This window comes from Phyllostomus discolor, chromosome 5 (genome assembly GCF_004126475.2).
Source record: "Phyllostomus discolor isolate MPI-MPIP mPhyDis1 chromosome 5, mPhyDis1.pri.v3, whole genome shotgun sequence".
Taxonomy (NCBI): Eukaryota; Metazoa; Chordata; class Mammalia; order Chiroptera; family Phyllostomidae; genus Phyllostomus; species Phyllostomus discolor.
The window spans coordinates 9,437,723-9,459,474 of NC_040907.2; the positions used below are offsets into that span (position 1 = coordinate 9,437,723).

The 21,752-nt window shown below is 62.4% G+C and overlaps 1 protein-coding gene across 2 annotated transcripts in view; it reads right to left on the reverse strand.

The window, feature by feature from the left end:
• Positions 1–11,002: 11,002 nt before the first annotated feature.
• Positions 11,003–21,752, reverse strand: part of EPHA2 (EPH receptor A2) — a 28,361-nt gene continuing 17,611 nt past the window's right edge. Inside the window, exons 7-17 of one of the 2 annotated variants that reach the window (XM_028512806.2) lie at positions 21,456–21,609; positions 20,892–20,991; positions 20,369–20,424; positions 19,937–20,062; positions 19,671–19,856; positions 19,426–19,487; positions 19,104–19,313; positions 18,730–18,879; positions 17,771–17,964; positions 17,024–17,179; positions 11,849–11,954 (exon numbers count right to left, since the gene is read on the reverse strand). In XM_028512806.2, coding sequence (XP_028368607.1) covers positions 11,849–11,954; positions 17,024–17,179; positions 17,771–17,964; positions 18,730–18,879; positions 19,104–19,313; positions 19,426–19,487; positions 19,671–19,856; positions 19,937–20,062; positions 20,369–20,424; positions 20,892–20,991; positions 21,456–21,609 — 1,500 coding nt within the window. Of the gene's footprint in view, positions 11,955–17,023; positions 17,180–17,770; positions 17,965–18,729; positions 18,880–19,103; positions 19,314–19,425; positions 19,857–19,936; positions 20,063–20,368; positions 20,425–20,891; positions 20,992–21,455; positions 21,610–21,752 lie in introns of both variants that reach the window. The other variant, XM_036025358.1, reaches the window with a different exon arrangement.

Consider the following 21,752-nt stretch of genomic DNA (forward strand, 5'->3'; position numbering starts at 1 on the left):
CAAGCAGACCCCAGCCCTAGGGTGCACATGTACCAGGTCCTCAAACATTTGCATTAAGGATGGGTGACCTCAGACAGACCACCTGACAGGGACAAAGGACAAATATGAGGGGTCTTCCCTCAGTCCCCTGTCGGGGGCGGGACCGTGAGCAGAACACTCGGCAGACTGCCGCCCCTCCCCCCCAGGTCCTCCCCTCCCTGCTCTCTGGCTCTCTCTTTCTCCGACTCAGCCTTTCCCTGGGCCTCTCCTGGTGTCCCCACCCCTGACCCGACGTCCTCCTTCGCCCTGTCTGTCTGTCTTGTCTCTCCGTCTCTGTCTCTTGCTATCTCTTCCTCTCTTCCTCGGTCTCTTCCCCTCCCTCGGTCCCTGGCACCGCCCGCCTCCCCCACCCTCAAGTCTGTCTCTCTCTCCCCGAGTGGCTCCAGTGGTTTGGACACGCTCAGTTCTCTTCTGCCCAGATGACCTCACTTCCCACCGCACGCATGCACACATGCACTCCATCACACTCAAGCACACACTCTCGCTCGAGCGCGCACACACACACACACACACACACACACACGGGTCTCTGGCTGGGTTTCACTCTGAACTGAAGGGCCCCACCCCCAGGCCTGGTCCACCTGGTGGCCAGGTCCCCTTGAGTGAGCGGAAGGCCCAGGCCAGGCTTGCCGCAGGCACGAGGTGCTCTGAGCACGCCTGGCCCGCACCCTGCCGGGTCTCTCTCTGCACAGCAGCTCCTTCCCGTCAACAGCCCTCCCAGCTCCTGGGCCTGAGGGGGCAGCTCCTGGGGTAGGGTCCCTCTTCCCCCTCCTCGGGAAGGACGACCGGTCACCACTGTCCCCCACCCTCCCCTCTGCCTTCTGCTAAGGCTGCCGGCCCTGGCCCGGGAGCTGCAGGCCTCCAGCTCGGCCACCAACACCCTGGGTGACCGTGGGCTCGTGCCTCAGTTTCCCCCTCTATAAGAGGGAATCTTGACGTCAGCCCAGCTGTTCTGTTGGGAGAACACATGTGCTCCTTCCTCCTGGTGCCTGGCACGCAGCAGGCACTTGGCGGTGACAGGCATGAAGATTTTTGTGGAGAGTCACCCGCCTGCCTGCCCAGCCTCTCCGGCCCCCCAGTCTGCACGCTGGGCACCTCAGTCGTTAGCCCCCCACTGACGGCCTGTCTCCAGGAGAACTTCCCGGCAGACTTGGGGGGTCAGAGGGGAGGGGGAGCCGGCCTCCTGCCTTCTAATTTAGATTCCTGGGTTTATGGCAGGAAGCGCAGCTAGGCTGACGCTGTAATTAAGGCGATTCCTGAGGCTGCGGGAGGAGGCAGGGAGAGGAGCCCACCGCAGGGCTGGCCCCCGCTTCTCCCTGCGCCTCCACCACCGGGAGGCCCAGCCTCGGGCCCTCGCAGCAGCCCCGCCTCGGAGGCCCCGCTCCCTCACTCCTGTTCGCAGCCCCAGAAACCGGAGACGAGATGGACGCTGCACACCAAGGGTCACTTAGCAAGCGGGGACACATGCCCGAGCCACCCCTCCTTGGGGGCCCGTTGGCCAGCTGCGGTCCGGCCCAGAGGTGCGGGGAGAGCCCAGACACGTGGATTCTTTGTTCTGTCTGGCCCCTGGACCCCCGGTTCCATCTTCCCTGAGCCCCCCTCCCCCTGCATTCCTGAGGTGTCTGGGCGGAGTCTGGCCAGGGCTATGGTGGGAGGGGCAGGTCCCGCCCAGGGCCCAGGGGTCAAGACCAGGGCAGCTGGGCCTGTGCACTCCCCTCCAGGTGGCCAGGGCGGGGACCCTGGGGCTCAGCATTTCCCACCCTCCTTCCCATCCTTGGGGCCGCAGGGCTGGAGCTGGGCCCCTGGCTCTGCTCCTCACCGGCTGACCTTGGGTCTGTCCTTTTTGAGCCTCAGCCTTGTCATCTGTCCGCAGGGGAAAACTGTCCCCTGGGAGGCCCCTCTTCCTTGCACCCGGCTGGGATCCGGGGGAGAGCCCACCAGAGCCTGTGTGTGCCCTGCACCCGCCCCCACCCTCCTGCCACCACCTGCACAGCAGGCTCTGCGGCCGGCCCACAGCGAGCCGCTGCCTCTCCCAGGCCCTGCGCCTTCCTCTGCAAAACGAGGGGCTTACACAGAGTCGGGGGCTCAGACTCTGGGGTTTCACATGGGTTCAAAAACTGGGGCAGGTGTGGGTGGGGCTGTGACTCTTTGCTCTGCCAAGTCAGGGTGTTTTTGAAAACATCCTCGAGCACAGAGACAGGAGCACAGCCAAGGGGAGGCAGGGAGCGAGCCCTCAGCAGCCTTTCTCCTCCCCGGCCGGGGTGCGACCCGGGCCTGGCTGTTTGGGGGACGCGTGTGGGTGTGTGCGTGCGTGCATGCGTGCGTGTACGTGTGTGGGCACGTGTGCGTGTGGTGGGCAGAGGGAGTTGCAGAGGGGCAGGGGTGCACTGCCACCCCATGAAGGGGCGGGGCTACCTTGTAGGCTCAGGGCAGGGCCAGCGCCCAGCTGAGCCGCCCCCTCCTGCAGGGACCCCAGAGGGGGTATCTGGGTCTGGGTTAACGGATCAGGGTGGGGGCAGGAGGGGGTGCCAGGCATTCCTCAAGCTGGGGAGAAAGGGGACTTTGTTGCCTGAAACTGAGCCGCCCCCGGCCTCTTGTGTCCCCCGGGCACGCTGCCAAAGGCGGCGAAACCCACTTGGGTGAGAGTGGGGTGTGCCAAGCGTCTCCTGATGCTGCTCACCCCCCCACCTAGCTGCCCCCTGTCAGCTGAGCCCTCCGCCCAGCCCTGGGCCTCAACAGGTCTTTGAGAGGGTGCAGATGCCAGCCTGGGAGGGGGCTTGGCTGAGGGCCGAGCCCAGGGCCAGACGGCGGTTGGGGTGCTGTTAGGACTGGGGGATGCCCTGCCCCCGCACCCAGCTGGGGTCCGGTGAGGGTGGGCTCACGGTGAGGAGCAGTATGGCGGCACTCACGCCATCCCGTCCAGCCCTCACGGCAATCCTGTGAGGGGCTACTGTTAATCCCGTTTTATGGGCCAATAAACAGAGGCTCAGCGAGGGGAGGGCATGCAGGTTAGTGGCAGCGGAGCAACTGCAAATCAGGCCAGCTGGCCACAGAGCTTGAGCCTTGGGGAGTCCTGCCCCCTCCTCCCTTACTGACACCTGGGCCTCGGAGGGGCCACCCAGACATCCCTGAGCTAGGCCTGTCTCTCTGAGTGTGCCTGTCCAGCGTGGCCAGGTCTGGGGTTGGCGCAGGCCACACCGCTTTCCAGGGCTCCAGGGTCACATGGCCTGCAGCACAGACCAGTGCTCACTGGGCCCCTGCTTGTGCGGCTCAGTGGACCGAGCCCCAGCCTTCGAACCAAAGAGTCACCGGGTTGATTCGCAGTCACAGCACAGGCCTGCATGGCGGACCAGGTCCCCAGCTGGGGGCATGTGGGAGTGTGTCTCTCACACGTTGATGTGTCTCTCACTTTCTTTCTCCCTCCCTTCCCCTCTAAAAGTAAATAACTAAAATCTTTTTAAAAAGTGCTCATTGATGATGCTGTGTGACGAGTCCTGTCCCTTCCCAGGCCTCAGGTTCCCATCTGTGCCCTGAGGCCTTGCCCCCCGCCTCCCGCCAGGTCTGTCTTCCAGAGGCTTTTGCCCCCCTCTGGTTCCAGCCGGCTCCGCCTCCATCTCCCAGCCCAGGACCCTGATGTCCCCGGGGGGCCTCCCTCCTTTGTCCCACAGGCTGACGTGTCCCGTCCTGTCCTGCCGGGGACCCAGGAGGAGGTTCTGCCTGTAGCTCCTCCTCACAGGCTCTGGCCCTGATCTCAGGGGGCCACGGAGTGGGAGGCCGGGGGCCCGAAGCCCCTTTATCTCTGTTGTCCCGCTTGCTGGGAGCCCAGAGAGGCGGGCTGGGGACGTGGGGACGGCGACTGGTGGGGACAGCAGGGTTTCTAGCCTGACCTAGAGGCCCAGCTGGGGGAGACGGCGGCGGGCTCTGGAATGCACAGCTTCTGGCTGTCCCTCCCTCTGCCGCCTGCGATTCACTGCTCACAGGGTTAAAGCCCGGAGCAGCTTCCTTTGTCCCCGGCCCAAGCTTAATAGGATCCCGCGGGGGCGGGGAGCGGGCGCTGGCGGGGCACTTCCCCCTCCCCTCCGGGGACACAAAGGGGCCCTGTGACATCACGCTGCCCCCTGCTGTGATGTCAGAGGCCACCACAAAGGACCTCTGCAGACAGATGGCTAGGGGTGGGGCGGGAGGGGGGCAGGGCGGGAACACCTGCATCCGTGGTGGGGCACCAGCCCGCACGGCTCTGGTCGCCCACAGCTCTGGCCCCACAGATGGCGGGCAGCGCTTCCACAGCACTTAGATGGTTATCGGTCCTCGAATGCTTTTTTTTATACAAGGAGACCGCACAATTTCCGAGAAAATGAAAGTTGAAATGTTCTTTTCCATCCTCTCCTCCCCCTAGTTAAGAACCATTAGGATAAGGATAATGCCCTTAGCGGGGCAACAAGGCCTCTGGGTTCAGGCCCCTCTGCCCCCCTGCACCCTTGACCTTCCCTGCTGCCCGGGCCCTGCCCTCAACGCTGCAGCCACACTGGCCTTCCTTTAGCTTCCAGGCTGAACACCCTTCATCCTCCCCCACACCTCATCCTTCCAGGCCACTCGGACACCACCTCCTCCAGGAAGCCTTCCCTGACCTGCCCCAGACTAAGCTGCTCTTTCTCTGGGTCCCCTACTTCCCATGCTGCTTGGACCACGGTGTTTATTTTTTGAGCAATCTCGATGTTTCCACGGGCCTCTCTCCCCAGCAGATAGGAACCTCTGGCTTCTCTCTCTCCCCACTCTCTCTCTCTGGCACCAAGCACCAGTCCTTGATTCTGTCGTCAAACATGTGGGGGCACCCTGGGTGTCTGGGGAGCCAGGAGCCACGAAACAAACCCGTCCTTGTCCTCATGAGACCCCATGGCAGGGGCTGAAGGTGGGATCAGTGACGGACAGTCACCAGGGCCCGTGAGCGCAGAGCGGCGAAGGGTCAGAAGTCCACAGAGGAAACACGGCAGGGTGGGGAGCACCTGTGAGGAGGGTGACGGTGGCCACCCTCTGCGGCTGGCACACAGGAGCTGAGAGGTGAGAGGAAGCCGGCGGGTCGTGGAGAAGAACTCCAGGCAGGGGGCACACCGTGGGCCCCAGAGACTGCCTAGGCTCGCTCACTCACTCTGAAACTCAGCAGTGCAGAGGAGGGCTCTGGGGCGGGGCCCAGTTCGAATCCTGCCTCTGCCACTCTAGCTTTGGGGCTTTGGGGCAAGCCCTTCACTTCTCTATGCCAGGTGCGTGGGTGACCAGATAATATGTCATCCAGAGACAGAGAGTGAAAGGGGACAGTGTTCCTAATTAGACAGAACGGCAGACCTAAGATGGGTCCTGGGCAATGGGGTGCACATACCATTCCCCCAAGGGGTAATATCTTTTTTTAAAGATTGTATTTATTTATTTTTAGACAGGGAAAGGGAGGGAGAGAAACATCACTGTGTGGTTGCCTCTCGAGCACGCTCCACTGAGGACCTGGCCTGCAACCCAGGCAAGTGCCCAGACCAGGAATTGAACCAGTGACCCTTTGGTCCACAGTCCGGTGCTCAATCCACTGAGCCATACCAGCCAGGGCCATGGAGTTCTTGAAAGTAATAGGGAGAAGGGAACTGTGGCGCTCAGGGGAGCGAGCTGGACAGACAGACACATCTCTGAAGTCGTTCCGCCCTGCTGGGTCCGGGTGCTGGAACGGAGCATGGGGAGGTGGGGCTGATTTTTCCCAAACAGTGGACAACGGGGGTGGTTCTTGAGGTTTCTCGGAGGATGAGGCATCTGAGCTGGGCTTGGAAGGGTGAGTGCATGTTCTACAGGCAGAAATAAACGGGGGTGGGGGGAGGATGCGAGGGCTCGGGGGGAGAAGTGAGGGCAGGTTTGGGGGGTGCGGATGGAACAAGAATGCAATGGGAGGGGTGTGGAGTTGGGGGCAGTGGGCAGGTGGCTGTGTCCTGGGGGCTTAGGGGTGTAACTGTCTGTGCCCAGACGCTGGGACGGGTCTGCCTGGACCCCGAACGAGGCCTGGTCCTTGGGGATAGGACCCCTCCACTCAGCAGGAGACCTGGTCATGAGCAGCCTGGCTCTGCCAGACCAATGTGGAAAGTGCATCCGTCTGTCCGGGCTGCCAAGGCTGCTGGGGAATGTGATGAGGCTGCTGAAATGGGGTCCAGGCCCGGAGGGAGAGGGGGCCCCCACCCCTGGCAGGGCGGGCTATGGCCACAGCTTCCCAGAAAGCCGGTCTGGTTGTGCCGACGGAGAGCAGGGCTGACAGGGTTTGGGTTGGAAAGCCAGACCCCGCGGGGCTGGAGTGGGGCCTGTTGTCTGGGGCTGCATGGGGAGAGGGTGTCAGGAGAGGGGAGCAGGCAAACCCAGGGTGGGGGCGGGAACCCCTCGTGCCAGCCAGGATGGAACGCCTCGAGCCGTCCGTGTTACTAAGGGGGAAACCGGGACCCCGAGACACCGAGGGTCCCACAGTAAAGTCAATGGGAGATACCCGATAAAGCCCGCCTCCCTCTTCCAGCGCAAGGGTCTTCCGGCTGCCCTGCCTCCTGAGGACCCCCAGGACGCCCAGATGTCATCTCCTGGCTGTGGGGTCTTGGTCGGGTACCACAGCCACACACAGTGTTCCCGTCTGTAGGACGAGGGAAAATCCACGTGTCGAAGGGCCACTTGATCCTTCAATATGACATGTGGGTCTCAGGCTTGGCGTGCTGACTGTCACACAGTAGGTGTTCAGAAACGCCGGATCCCTTCCCCTTACTTCCTGCTTCCAGCGGGAGGCGGGAGCTGGAGTCGGTGTGGCTCGGACCCCGCACCACGGGTGTCCAGGGATACTGAACAATCTGGCTTCATAGGCCCCACTAGGCCCTCAGGTCCCAAAACTCTGGCCCCTCTTCCCCTCATTCATTTGCTTATTGAGCAAACAAAGACGTTTATGGAGGGCCTACTGGGTGCGAGAGGCTGTTCTGGGGAGAGGGCGAGGGGGGAGATGGCACACGACACCCGTTCCTCCAACCTCTGCTCCCGCAGCGCCTGCCCGGTGCCGGGTGCCGGGCCTGACCCTCCGTCCTGGGCCTTGAAGGGAAGTGGGGCAGGGGCAGGAGTGGGCCCATTCCTCCAGGGTTTGCTAATTGAATAGGAAACCCAAGGCTGGTGCCTGTGACACGGTTTCAACTTGCCACCCAGACGGGGAGCAGCGGAGAGAGGGCGACTCCCCACCAGGCACCCTCCTAATTGCTGCTTTCGCCTCGTCGGGGCTTCGCTGGTGCGTCAGAGGCTGCCCCGGCCCCGCAGCTCAGAGCCGGGAGGGCCGTGCACTGCAGGCCCCCTCCCAGCTGAGACCACTGGGGTCGGAGGTGAGGGTTCTGCCTGCGGTGGGACCCAGAGCAGGGCTGGGGTCCTAGGGCCGCTCCTGACAGGACAGCCAGGAACCGGGGTGGCCTTGGAGCGGCAGCAGGGCTCGTCCTTGTCAAATGGGGGGACTCCGCCCTATCCACCGAGGCCTGGGGCATGGAGGGCAGGGACAGGCTCTCCTGGGGACGCTTCTTCCCCTCTCCTGGTGTACTCTACGCCACATTGGCCTCAGCTCGGATGGCTTCTCTTCCCACAGGAAGCCTGCCTCAGCCTTCCAGGCTGAGTGAGGTCTCCCCGTTCTGGTTCCTGTGACACCCAGCTCCTCCCCCTCTTAGCCCGAGTTTCGTTGTATTAGCCGGGGCCCCTCCCACCGGCCTGAGTGGCCCGTGGGGACGAGGGCCTTCCTTAGCTCTGTGGCCCCAGGGCCCCACCTGGCACAGAACAGGAGACGCCCACTGAGGGACAGAGTCGAGCAGCAAACCCGCCTCCACCTTCTCCTCCCCCTCCCCGATCTGGATGGTGGGGTGCTGTAGCATTTGGAGACCCGGGGCAGGTTCCCCCCAAACCAGTGCTTCCTACACCGCAGCATGTATGGGGGGGGGTCATGACACAGAGGGAGTGTCCTCACGTGGCAGCTGAGAGCCGCAGGCAGACTCCACGGCACACGGGACCGAGACCGCTGGGGCCGGTGGCTCTGGCGAGTTACCTAACCTCTCAGTGCCTCGGTGGTCCAGTCTGAAAAATGGTCACACTGGCACCGGCCTCGGAGGGGTGTTGAAAAGATTAACTAAGTAAACAGGGGCAAAGCACCCAGAGTGGTGGGTGGGTGGCACCCCATCTATCTTTCCTGAGTGTTTGCCGACACCGGATCCTAAATTCAAGCAACACCCGCCTGCTGCTCTGGGTTTATTTGTTTGTTTGTTTTTTCCCCCCGTTAATGTTAACGTGGTTACCATGGTGCCATGGTTACCTGGCACCATGGCGGTGTTGCCAGGCTTCTCCAAAATATTTTTTAACCCTTTCTGCGCTGCCTTTCCTCGTAAGGGTATCCTCGAGGCCAGTCCACACCCCACGCCGTGGGCAATGACGCTCTACCTGCTGGAGTGGGGAACCTGCATGGGTTGTTTGGAATCGTGTTCCTGGTCTCCCCGTGTATTGATTTCCTCCGTCATTCTTTACATCAGTATGGACTCACGCACATGTATTGTCTGCTTCGGGTTATAACCTAATTCTGTGTTCTGTGTTGGTCAGTCTGGCTTAAGGTTTGTCATTTGGGAACTCTTTCGGGCGGGCCCCTGTGTCTGACACCCCCCCCCCCCCCCGTCTGTTTAGTTTCCAAGCATTTCCTTCCTCTCTGGAGCTAAGAGGTGCTCCAGACTCATCTTGGGTTTTCCCTGCCTCAGCCCTGGAATCAGCCCTTTCTCTAAGGGGCCCTGGTTCCTTTTGTCAGAGAGGTGTTTAGGAGCCAAGATCTGGGGCCTGGATGTGCTGATTCCTGCCGGGGTGCCCCCCCCCGCTCCTCGGCCCCCCCAGGGGACAGACAGAGCTGGGTTTGTTTTAACGAAGTTCCCCCTCTTGCCAATTGCAGGGCCTGTTGGAAGCTCCAGACGGCTGCTCACCGGCCTGGGAACGCAGACCCCAGTCTGCAGCCCAGGCCCGTGTGACCTCATGTGCCCCAGCAGGGCCTTCTGTCTACCGGGGCGCTGAGCGAGAGAGCCCAGGAGGTCACCTTCCCCCGTGCTGAGCCACTTCCTGTGTCCACTCCTGCTCTCCAGGGGGGCCACGGGGCGGCTGCGTTGCTTTGGGAAGGGGACTCGGGCCTGGCCACCGGTGCCGCGGCGGCCCAGGCTGCTGTGGGCGTGCAGGCTTGCTCCCTGGGAAAAGGACAGCTCGGCCAACGGTGGTGGCGGCAGACACAGCCCAGGAGCAGGGCGGTGGGCTCGCACGGGCCAGACAGGAAGGCCCGACGCAGCCACGTGCTCCGCCTGCCCAGGCGGCCCAGCACCCCCTTCCCCACCCCAGCCCTGCCCGACACCCATGGGCGCTCAGTGGGCCAGGCCAGCAGCTGGCTCCCCGTGGAGGTCAGGGAGTCAGGGGGTCCGGGCAGAGTCTCGGGCCGGCCTTGAGCCTGCAGCTTCACCAGAAGTCTCTGCTGTCCCCCCACGGGCTGGGAGTCAGGGAGCCTGTCCCTCGGGCTGGCCTGTACCAGCGACTTCCGTCTGGGGCACGGGAAGAGCACCTCTCCCTGCGCCGGGTCTTCAGGGGCTCCTCACTGCCTTCCCCTTAAACGCCCTGCTGCTGCTCTTGGCCCTGGCCGGGTGGCTCGGCTAGTGGGAGCACCATTCCGTACACCAGTGTGTTGTAGGTTCGATTCCGGGTCAGGGCACAAGACGGGGCTTTAAGTTGGATCCCTGGTCAGGGCGCATATGAGAGGCAACCGATCAATATTTCTGTCTCACATCGAATGTTTCTCTCTCTCTCTCTCTCTCTCTCTCCCCCTTCCTCTCTCTCTGGAATCAATAAACATATCCTTGGGTGAGGGTTAAAAAAAGAAAAAGCTCTGCTTCTAGATTTGCCTTACAGGCCTCTGGGGATCTCTCAGCACCCACGTCCCACCCTCGCCACAACAGACAGCCTCCGGTCCCCCTTGCACAATCACACGGCTCCCCGCCTCCGCAGTTCACTCTGCCGGCATCACGCTCTTCTCCTGCTTCCCTGGTTAACCCCTAGTTCTGCCTGAGGTCTGGGCTCGGGGATCCCCTTCTCCAGGAAGCCCTCCGGCTATGCGCCCCAGCCCATCTCGGCTCACCTGGGCGTGTCCCCAGTCACCTGTGTGCCACTTCTTCCTAGGATGTAAGCAACCTCTGGCATTCAGGGAAGCCACCTGGCGCAGTAGAGAAGGCTCAGGGTTTGCAGCCGGAACTCCGGCTTCCCCCAAGGCCCCTGCTCCTTTCGGTGGTGTGGCTTACAGCCACGTCACCCCCATAAATCCAATTTAAAATTCTTAACAAAAACGAGTCACTGCACATCTCGGAGCCTCAGTGCCCTCTGTGAGAACAATATCTCATCGGGGTCTCTAGCCCCACTTTCAACCCTGGCCCCCCCGTCTCCAACGTGCTGTGAGGCCTCGGGCCAGCCCGGTGGCTGGGCCCAGCCTCAGTTTTCCGGTTCTGTAAGCTGGGGCCGCCCACGGGACTCAGCGTGTCTCGGCTCCAACCAGCCAAAACGTGGGCAAGTCTCTTGTCAACCTCAGAGCCCAAGCGGGCACTCGAAGAATGTACTCCACGGCTCCGTGGATGGAGACATGTAGGAGGGAGGCCGGTGGCCCTCCCCCCGCTCCGCCGCCCCGCCCCCCAGAGCCCACAGATCAGAGGGGACAGAGGCCCGCTGGCAGGGAGGCCGGGCCTGGCCGGGCCTGCTCCCTGGCTCGCTGCCCGCCTCCCACCCACCCCCGCTCCCCGGTTCCACAGCGTGTGTCTTGCAAAAGAAGCTGTTTAAACACTCGGGGTGGGGGTGAGCCCCGTTACCCCCCACCCCACTCCCAACACAGAAAAGCCCAGCTACCCCACGGCCCCTCCAAAACTCAAAGCCAAGATCCGTGTGAGCTATCTGCAACTTTATTCCAGAGCAGAAATAAGTCATTTCCTAACAATAAATATAAAAAAAAAGTAATAAATTAAGGTTCGAAAAAAATAACCAACAAAACAAAATCATGAACACTGATGGAGCAATGACATTGTGTTAAAGCGGCAAGAGATGGATGGACCAGCCCCCAGCCTGGGGAATGTCCAACGCCGGCTGTCCTCTGTCCCAAGCCCTGGCTGGGCCCCCTGTCACACACACATTCTCTCCACAAAGTACAAAATATATATTTTAAAAACCTCAACACAACCAAGCATCCTGTGAGGGCCCTGGGGAGTCAGGGGTTGGGCCCACGGGGGCCGAGGACAGGGCCTGGGGGTCTGCAGAAGGCACTGGAGGGTGGGGGGACTACTTTGGGTCTCACCCGGCTATGTCCGCTGTTGGGGCCCTCTTCTCCTGAGAGGGTGGGGCTCCAAGTACCCTGTTCCTGTGGCCACCTCCCGAGACGGCGCAAGGGAGGCCGGTTTGGAAATGTCCCATGCATGCGTCCGAGGGCCTCGGTGGGGCTCCTGCCTGTCCCCGGACACTCACTCGGTGCCTGTGGCGCCTGCTAAGTGCTCGGCCGGCTATCCTTTGTGGGCCAAGAAGCCCCCCCCGGCCCGGGGTCCCTGAGCATTTCCTCAGTTCAGGCCAGGGTGTCATCTGAGAGCCGCCCCTGCCCCAAGCAGAGGCCTGGGGGTGGCACCAATGAGAAACAACTAGAAATAAATAAGGTCCCCAGTGGCCAGGTGCAGGACGGGCAGGGAGGCCACCGTTTCTTCAAGTATTCTTGGCCGCGGGGCGCGAGAGGCCCTGGCGGAGCTCAGATGGGGATGCCCACTGTGTTCACCTGGTCCTTGAGGCCCAGAAGGCTGTAGGCAATGCGCTTCTGGTGGCCTGGCAGCCGCACCCCGATCTTCTTGATGTCACTGTGCGGGGGGAGGAGAGAGGGAGAGTTAGGGGCTGGCGTGGAGAGGCAGGCAGCCGTGGGAGGGAGGCCGAGGCGGGGAGAAGAGGAGGTGGCCTCGGGGACCTGGGGGCGCGTGAGCTCCAGCGAGACAGGGGCTTCCCTACCCCTGAGAGCTGGCTAACTTGGGCAAAATCAAGAAAATGATACAAGCGCCAACTGTGAGCAGTTTTTTTCTTTACATCAAATCGGCAGGATTATCTGTGAGGCAGGCGCTCTTTTCACATTCATTTTTTTTAAGATTTTATTTATTTATTTTTCGAGAGGGAAGGTGGGGAGAAAGAGAGAAACATCAATGTGTGGTTGCTGGGGGTCATGGCCTGCAACCCAGGCATGTGCCCTGACTGGAAATCGAACCGGGACACTTTGGTTCACAGCCCACGCTCAATCCACTGAGCTACGCCAGCCAGGGCTTCATACTCATCTTTTAAAAAATTTTTAACTGTATTTTTTCCCATTACTATTTAGTCCCCTTGTATCCCGCTCCCACACTCATTGTGTTGATTGGAAACCTGAGGCTCAGAGAGGTAAAGTGACTTCCCCAAAGTCACACAGCTAAGAGGTGGGAGAGCGGGGAATCGAACCAGCTGTGGACATGGACTGCATTCCCTCTCCCACCTCAAGTCTGTCCCCGCTGTCCCCAGCGAGGGCTTCCTCCCAGGCAGTTTGGAGGCAGTCCACAAGGAGGGGCAGGGACCCCCTAAGGCTGCTGCTCAACCGCCTCTTCCCAGCCCTCAACCCATTCCACCCCACCTGCTCCAAGTTCCCTCGGCCAGCTGCTATCGGACCAAGGACTCGAGAAATACTTGCTGAGGGACCCTCCAGGTTAGAGCCCTGCTGGTCCCTAATAAGAGGGGCTGCCAGGTGTTTTCCCTTCAGCACTCTCAATTTCCTCAGCTGTGAAATGGGATAATGGTGCCCACCTGGAGGGTGGGAGGCCCCGGAAACTGGTGGCAGGGGGGAAGCCAGATAGAAAGGTGTGCCCGGGAGCCCGCAGCACCGCGCCCCCCGACACACCCCTCCATCCCCTTGTAAAACCACCTCTGCTCCCGGAGCCCTGGAGCAGGCCGGCAAGTGCTCACTCTGGGAGTTTTCTCCCCGGCAGTCCTCACCCACCAGCCCAAACCCATGAAAGCACCCAGGTTTTTACGGGCCGTCTCCCGGCTGTAAATGGGGCTAATTATATGGTGCGAGCTCCCACTGGCAATTCCGGAGACATGACTTTCCCACCGGCTCTGGGAGCCCTCGGAGGAGTGCTGAGCAGGGAGGGCACACCTAGGGGGGTGGGGAGGGTGGCTCGGGGACCTCCAGGAGGGGCCGGCGGCTCCCGCCGCAGCAGGAAGGCCAGGAGTTGGACACCCGGGAGAACTTCCGAACCTTGGCTGCAGCGCCTTTTCAAACCTACGCAGTGGGGGGTGTTGCAAAAGAACTGTTCTCCCCGCCCCTGGAGGTCTCATGGTGGGCTCCCAGAGAAACATCCACACCACTGGGCAAAGGGGCAGGATCCTGGGCCAACCTCCAGACTCCCTGGCCTTGGCGTTCTGAAGGTGGGGCAGGGAGTCTGCATTATATCCACCCCCGAAGACCCTGACGCATGGTTTAAGAACCTGGGGGCTGCCCTGGCTGGCGTGGCTCAGTGGATTGAGCTCGGGCTGCGAACCAGGCATCGCAGGTTCGATTCCCAGTCAGGGCACATGCCTAGGTTGCAGGCCATGGCTCCCAGCAACTGCACATTGATGTTTCTCTCTCTCCCTCTCTTTCCCTCTCCCTTCCCTCTCTAAAAATAAATAAGTAAAATCTTAAAAAAAAAAAGAACCTGGGGGTTCTTAAAAAAAGCCCTGGTCCCATCCCTCAGCCCCACACCCTCTGGAGGTCTAGGAAAGGCCTGGTACACAGTAGGTCTTCAAGGAGTGTCTGCTGAGTGAATGGAAGAATGAATCCGTTGGTGGGCACTGAGCCACGGCCCAGGCGGTCGCCCAGGCTGGCGAGGTTCACGGGACAGGGTGGGAGCTGGGGTTGCTTCCCAGGCCCGAGGCCCAGCTGAGAGGCAAGAGGCCCAACTCTAGGCCTAGGCTCCATCAGCACCTCGGGCAGTGCTGTCCTGCCTTCGGACCCCCCGTTTCTTTACAGGTAAAATGAGGGGCTTGGATGAGATGCTGCTGAGGCACCTGCCCAGCCCCGTTCTCTCTCAACACAAAGCCCCCCCAAGGCTCCCCTGCTCATTTCCCAGCCCCAGAGACCCCCCATCCTCCATTGCCCACTCGGGGGTCCAGGACCGTCCCTCCCATCAGCCCCCATCATGGGAGGGAGGAGACACGGGGCCGAGGCCATGGTTTCCGGGGCACATGCAATGCCTGACCCCGGCCCCGGGAAATTCAAAGGCCACACCTCCCCAGGGAGCACCTACTGTGCGGCCCCCTGGACACAAGGGCAGGGGCATGGGAAGTGGCCTCACGTGCCCGGTCAGCCCTTCACACAGCAAACGCTCCAGCAGCGCCAAGCCTGTGCCGAGGGCGTGCAGAGGCCGGGAGACCCCTCAGGCTGTGTGCCCCACCCCCTCAGGGGGCGCTGTGGGCAGCAACCTCAGACACTGCTAGACGGGGTCTTTGGGAGGCTGAACGTTTTTCTGGGGTACAAAACCGCTGCTTTCGTTTGCTCCTCAAAACCATCTAGGCCCTGGCTGGCGTGGCTCAGTGGACTGAGTGCCAGACTGTGAACCGAAAGGTCCCTGGTTTGATTCCCAGGCAGGGCACACGCCTGGGATGTGGGCCAGGTCCCCAGCTGGGGGCGTGTGAGAGGCAGCTGATCCATGTTTCTCTCGCAGCACGTCAATGTTTCTCTTCCTTTCTCTCTCCCTCCCTTCCCCTCTCTCTACAAAATAAATAAAATCTTAAAAAAAAAAAAAAAAAAAAGACCACTCGGAACCACTGGTCTGGCTAGAATCTCTGTGACTCCGGAACAACAATGTGGTGAATGCCTCAGCTGAGAAAAGGCGGCCCCGTGGGGCCCCAGGGGACCCTGCAGCCCGCCCCTTGGGACAGGCGTAGGAAGCAGGGAGGCCACAGGGCGGGGAAGGACCTTGAGGCCTAAATCTGGACCACTCCCAGAAAGAGCTGAATTCTCTGAGACCGGCTCCGAGGCCCCCACCGGGGTCCACGGCGCGGGCGGACACAGCCTTCGGGTTGAAGAAGTGCTTGGAGGTCCCATTTATCGCATTCGTTTGAAACGAAGGGGGAGGCCGGGATGGCGTGGGTCACACAGAGCCCAGCTCTGAGCACCAGCGGCGGGGCAGGAGGAGGAGGGAGCGTGGAGTGACTTCCTGCCTTTATCCAGGCCTTTTCAAAACACAGCACGCACGCACGCACACACACACAGACTCCATCCATCCAAGATAGCCCTGTCCCGGCCCGTGGGAAAGGAATTGGCCGAGGAGCACCCCGGACTATTCTGGGAAGCCTTTGAGAGCGTGTGTTTCCTGTAAGCACTCCTCGTGCCCTCAGCCCTGCTCGCCCAGAAGAGGAGCCACACGCTGTCCTTGGTGGGAGCCCCTGGAGCGGGAGGAGGGGGGCTGTTTCAGGTTCCCAGGGAAGAGGAGGGGGGCCCAGGCACCGGGCATTTGCCCATGGGCTGTGGGCAGGAAGCAAGGGAATAGAGGACTGAGCCCCTACTGTGTACCAGGCTTGTGATCTGCATGGTACCCATGCCATCCCCACAACGGGGAAACGAAAACCAAGGCTCAAAGATGGAGCCAGATTTGACCAAGGTCACCTGCTAGGAAGTGGCAGATGTGGGGCTTGAACCCAGCAAGCTTGGGACCCTGCAGCTGGCTGGCAACCAAAGACACCCTGGGTCCTGTCTCCTCCCTCCCCATTTTTGCGTCTCCCTCCGGTCAGCTCTGTCGTGTCCTGACATGCATCCCCGGCCGCCCCCTGGGAGGGGCCATGGTCTGGTCTCAGAGGCCTTGATTAGCAGTTTGGAAGCCCAGCTGAGCGGTCTTCAGAGGCTCTGGAGAATGTTCACGCACAGGCCCCAATCCCAGAACTTCTGTGACCCAGAGCTGTGGGAGGCTGGGGTCGTCCCCTGCAAGTGGTTCCCAAAACCTCCCAGCCCTCAGGCCCATTCCCGCCATGACCTTGGACCCTGTACAAGTGTGGCCATTGGGGGACATGCCACTATTTTTAGAAGTACAAAAGGCTAAGAGGATACTGTCTCCTCCCTCCTGGGGTGGGAAGACAGGTCCCTGCCAAGGCCAGGCTGGGAAAGGTCCCCGATGCTGGGGCTGGGAGGAGAGATGAGCTCCCACAGGACAGCCTGACAAAGGACAGACCCAGGACTGGACAAGGGCAACTGGCACTTCCTGTCAGGCTGGAGCACAGGGCTGACAGTCAGCCACACGGGGAAAGGTGCCAGGGAGAGGCTGGCCCAGGCCCTCTCTCCCGGGCATTGCCAGGGTGTCCAAGGGCGCTGGCCATTTCTTCCCAGCATCCCTCGGGTGGGGGGGGGGGACGCTGCTCCTAGCAGGCTGTGTGACCTCAGGCAAGCTATGTAACCTCTGAGCCTCAGATTCCCCACTTGTCAGACGGGGGAGTGATGACAGCGTCTACTCCAAAGGCAAACAAGGCACTCGACTGGCGATGGCTGTGAAGGGGAGTCATCCTTTTCCCAAATTCCTGGCTATGAACCCTGTGGCCTGAAGAAGGTCACATAATCTTGGAGCCTCGGTGTCTCCACTAAGGACCTCCGTGGTCCCTGAGCCCTGGACCCGGACTGACCAGGGCTGGAGTCCTTCTCGCCCTTAGGGGCTGCAGGACCCTGGACAGGTCACTGCACCTCTCTGCGTCCTCTCCTCACCTGCCCGTGGAGAGCGCTGCTGGGACCTGCCTGCCCGCCCAGTCAGCGTGAGGGCTGCGAAGCTTCTCTCTCCAAAATAGAAGGGGAGAGAGAGAGAGCAGAGAGAGGAGGCTGGAGAGAGGAGGGGGAGGGCTGCGGAACTGGGGGCGGGGGCGGGGCCACAGGCACAGCCCAACTCACTCGTTGGTCATCTGCACGACCTTCTCGATGGCCGTGTAGCCGGCCGCCAGGAAGTGCTCCGTGTACTGCTGCATCTTGATGGACTCGAGCCACTCGGGCACCGTGCGGAAGGGCACCCCCTCCGAGCCGCTGGTGCTGGGCAGCCGGATGGACACCCTGCAACACGAACCGCCCGCCCTTCGGTCAGGGGCTGAGCACCCAGTGCCCTCCTTTGCCCCTGGGCCTGCAGCTCCCTAACCCGGGCCACCACTCACCCAGCTGCCCTAGGCCTGTTGCCATGCCTGAGCAACAGGAAAGCCAGACCAGGTAGGTTCAGAGAGACAGCCTGGCATGTTGGGAGCGCTCAGGGCTTGTAGCTTACGCTGCCCCCTGCCCCCTACTGACAAGACCACCAGCCACAAAACAGAGCAACGTTAACAGAGTCTCAGCTTCCTAGAGGCACGGTCCCAGCCTGGCCACTTGCTAGGATGGAAGATACCAAATTGCCTTGCCTCAGTCCTTCATCTACAAAAGGCGGGTGACTCTGGGCCCACCGGCAGGTTGTTTAAATGAGTTACAACGTGTGAGGGCTGAGCATCGTGCCTGGCACACTCACTACAGTGTTGATGGCTTCAATGAGTGGTACCCGAGCCGGCCCCTGTCCCATCTAAGTAGAGCCCACGCATAACTCCCGAGCCCCCCGCCCACTAGCCCTGGTCGGCCAGGACGGGGCCTCGGGCTGCCACGGATGCAGGGCACAGGACTCACCGGGGGTCAAAGTCAGCCAGGGTCTTGAGGGAGTCGGGAGCCCGGATGAGCTTGTCCAGGATGCTGACGATGTCGGCGAACTTGGGGCGGCGGGCCCGCTCCTGCTGCCAGCACTGCATCATGAGCTGGTAGATGGCGGACGGACAGTCCATGGGCGTGGGCAGCCGGAAGCCGTCGTTGATGGCTTTCATCACCTGGGGGGGGGTGGGGGCAGTATGGTCAGCGTGCCTTCACAGCCACCGATCCCCTGCAGGGCCCCAAGGGAGCACCAGGATGTAGAGGGGGGCAGAGGACAGAAGGGGAGCGAGCCCCAGAGGTGGACAGGATGGGTCTCCTTTCTCGGGCCGACACACAGCCGTCAGAGCTGCACGAAGGGCAGGTGCGGAGGGACTGTCTCCAGAGTTCCACGGAGGAAGGGACTCCCGACCCGGATCCCTTACAGGGCACCCCAGGCGGCAGCCACGCGGGGGGCCCTGCAGCCAGCCTCTCCGGGTCTCTGAACGCCGATGCCACAAACTGCCTCCTTCGGCTAGAGTGCTCTTCCCCTCCTGTGTCCCCTGGCTGCCTCGCCACATTCTGTCTCAGCAGAGACGTGACCTCCTCTGGGAAGCCGTCCAGACCCCCAGGCTGGGGGAGGCACCAGGCATGTACACACACACCCATGTGTCCACACATGCATGCATAGGTACATGTACATGTGAATGCACACGCACACATGCACACGCACACACACCACTAACTGGTTCCCTTGTCCTTCCGCTGACTGCAGTCAGAGACTGGGTCTGGAGCCCCGCACAAGGCCTAGCACACAGTAGGCCCTCAATAAACACTGACTGAGCAAACCCATGGATGGTCTATACCAGAGGAAGACTGGCCCCCTAAACGCTTCTCTGCCTCGCCCTGGGGGTCAGGAATGAGTGAAGAGTTCAGTTCAGGCCCAGGGCAGGAAGCGGGGCTACCTCGTGGTTTGACAGCTCCCAGTAGGGCCGCTCGCCGTAGGTCATCACCTCCCACATGACAATGCCATAACTCCACACGTCGCTGGCCGAGGTGAACTTGCGGTAGGAGATGGCCTCCGGGGCCGTCCAGCGGATGGGGATCTTGCCGCCCTGCAGGGGACCCAGGCCCGGTCACCACCGTCCCCTCTGATGGGCTGCAGGACTCCTGTAGCCAGACCAGGTTTGGCCCCTCCCCCAGACTCTCTCTGGGATTCTTGCCTCCTGAGGTCCACACGCCCAAGGCGTGCGGGTGTGAGGGCCCACGCAGGGCCGAGGCTGCTGCACCCTCAAGCCCCCCCCCCACCCGGGCGGTGACAGCCCTCTCTGGCACTCACGCTGGTGGTGTAGGTGGCCTCGGGGTCGTCCTCCAGCACGCGGGACAAGCCGAAGTCAGACACCTTGCAGACCAGGTTGCTGTTGACGAGGATGTTGCGGGCGGCCAGGTCGCGGTGGACGTAGTTCATGTTGGCCAGGTACTTCATGCCGGCCGCGATGCCCCGCAGCATGCCCACCAGCTGCAGCACGGAGAACTCGCCGTCCTTCTCCTGCCGGGGGAGGGGGAAGCACAGGCTTCAGCCACCAGCGACCCCGAGCCCAGCAGGGCACCCTCATCAAGCCTGCCGCCAGGGGTCCCGGCCACCCCGCCCACGCCCTTACCCGAAGGAACTTGTCCAGGGCGCCGTTCTCCATGTATTCCGTGATGATCATCATGGGCTTGTCTGCGGGGTGGGCACAGGTGTAAGGGGATGGCGCCGACGGGGCTGTGGGTGCAGCTGGGGGTGTGGGTGGCGGGAACAGCCGAGGGCGAAGCCCCCCGTTCGGGGACCCTAGTGGGCGGCTCCACTCCGCTCCCCTGCGGGTCAGGCCCTCCTCCCCAAGGGCCCCCCAACCGCGCTCCTCACATTTGGAGACGACGCCCTCCAGGCGGATGATGTTGTGGTGGCTGAACTGGCCCATGATGCTGGCCTCGCTGAGGAAGTCCACTCTCTGCTTCTCCGTGTAGCCGGCTTTCAGCGTTTTGATGGCCACAGGCACCTCCTTCTTCCCGGATGCCTTCAGTGTCCCCTTGTACACCTCCCCAAACTCTCCTGCGGGCCGGCACGCCGGTCAGCTCGGACCGGGCACTCCCAGCCCGTCCCAGGCCCCTCCGCGGGCGTGCCGAACTCACCCGCTCCGATCACCTTCTGCCGCGAGACACAGGACGGATGGATCTCGGTGGTGAACTTGAGCACGGCCTGGTTGGGGTCCTCGTATGTGTGGGGGTCCACATACGTCTTCAGGGGCTTCAGTTGTTCTGGAAGGCGGAGGGAGGGCTGGGTCACAGGCAGGTCAGGGAGGGTGCCCGGGAAGGGATGCCCTCAAGGAGGATGAGGGGCTCCACGACTTGGGGCCAGGAGACGGGGACCAGACCATGGGACATGGGACACGGAGCTTCCAGCTCAGTCCCTTCGCGCTGGCCCGGGACGTCCTGGGAGCGCCCTAGCTGCCAGCTGTGCCCGTCTCTGCCACAGGGCTGAGGAGGCCAGGGCCGGGGGGGGGCAGGGGGGACAGCAGGACCGGTGGGGACAGTGGGGCCGGGCACAGAGGGGCTGCGTCTCACCTGACTTGGAGAAGTAAACGTCCTCTGAGGACTGGCGGGTCCGCAGGCTCTTCCTCCTGAGAACCCCACAGGGAGCAAACACACGGGGAGGTCAGCAGCCTGCTCTGGCCCCGAGTGGGGACTGGGGGTGCTCAGCACCCTGCCCCACTGGCAGAGCGCGCGGGGGGGGGGGGGGGAGGCGGGGGCGGGGCGGAGAGGAAGCGGGCGGGGGGGCGGGCTTGCTCCTTGGGACCCGTGCCCTGGCGAGGCCCAAACGAGGGCTTTCCTTGTTAGCGCTCTCTGGCGCTTCCTGCCCGGGTGTCCGGAGGAAGCGCGGACACACCACCCACCGCTAGCAACAACAGCAAAGATGATGGTCACCGTGGCCCAGGCCCCTGCGGCGTGCTGGGAGCTGGGCCCAGCACTTCGCAGCGCCTGGCATCCTCATCCCGCCCCCCAGGCAGGCGGCAGGTGCCATCAGCCCGTTTTCCAGACAGGAAACGGAGGTCCCCGCCCGCCTGCGTCCCACTTGAGCCCGACGAACCTGCGGAGGATGAAGATGCCGACTCCGGCCAGCACCAGAACCACGGCGACGACCACCGCCACGGCGGCGATCACCGCCACGTTGGCAGACCCTTCGGTGGCTGTCGGGGGAGACAACAGATGACAAGGGTGCCCCCCACACCGACTCCGAGCTCCCTAATGCACCCGAGGCCCGCTCTGGCTGGGGACCCAAGACCTGTGCTGAATTCCTTTACTTGGGGTGGTTCGGAAGGGTCTTGACTCCCATTTCACAGATGGGCAAAGAAAGCCCCCACTCCCCCGTTACAGCAGGCACTCCCAGGTGTGCGGGACTCTTTCCACGAGGGAGGGTTTGAAGTGGGTCTGCCAGCACCAGCGCCCATGTCTGTCCTTCCCACAACACTGGCCCGGACGACCACCCCTGGGCCCCTTCCGCAGGCTGTCAGCCCACACAGGGCTGCCCCAGAATCAGGTTGACGGGGGGCGGGGGGCTCCCAGGTTCTCTGACCCATTTCCTCCTCTCAGGATGTCCTAGCTGCCCCACTGCAGGGCCCTGGCCTGGCTCCCGCCCTGGCCCCCGACTCACCCAGCGTCTGGAACTCGTGCACCTTGCTGCCGGCACCCTGGCCCTCCTGCGTCAGCGCCTGCACTTGGACCAGGTAGGTGGTGTCCGGAGCCAGGTCGTCCAGGGTCACGGAGAAGTCCTCAGTGCGGCGCACATTGTAGCTGTTGGAGTCCCCCTGCGGGCGGCCGGCGGGCACAGAGGCGGACGATGAGGGCCAGCGGGGGCCTCGCTCAGCCCACCAGCGGCCACCCCGGCTTAGCTCGCGCTGTGCCAGCCAACTCAGCGCTCCCCTTATGGAGGAGGAGACTGGGCTCAAAG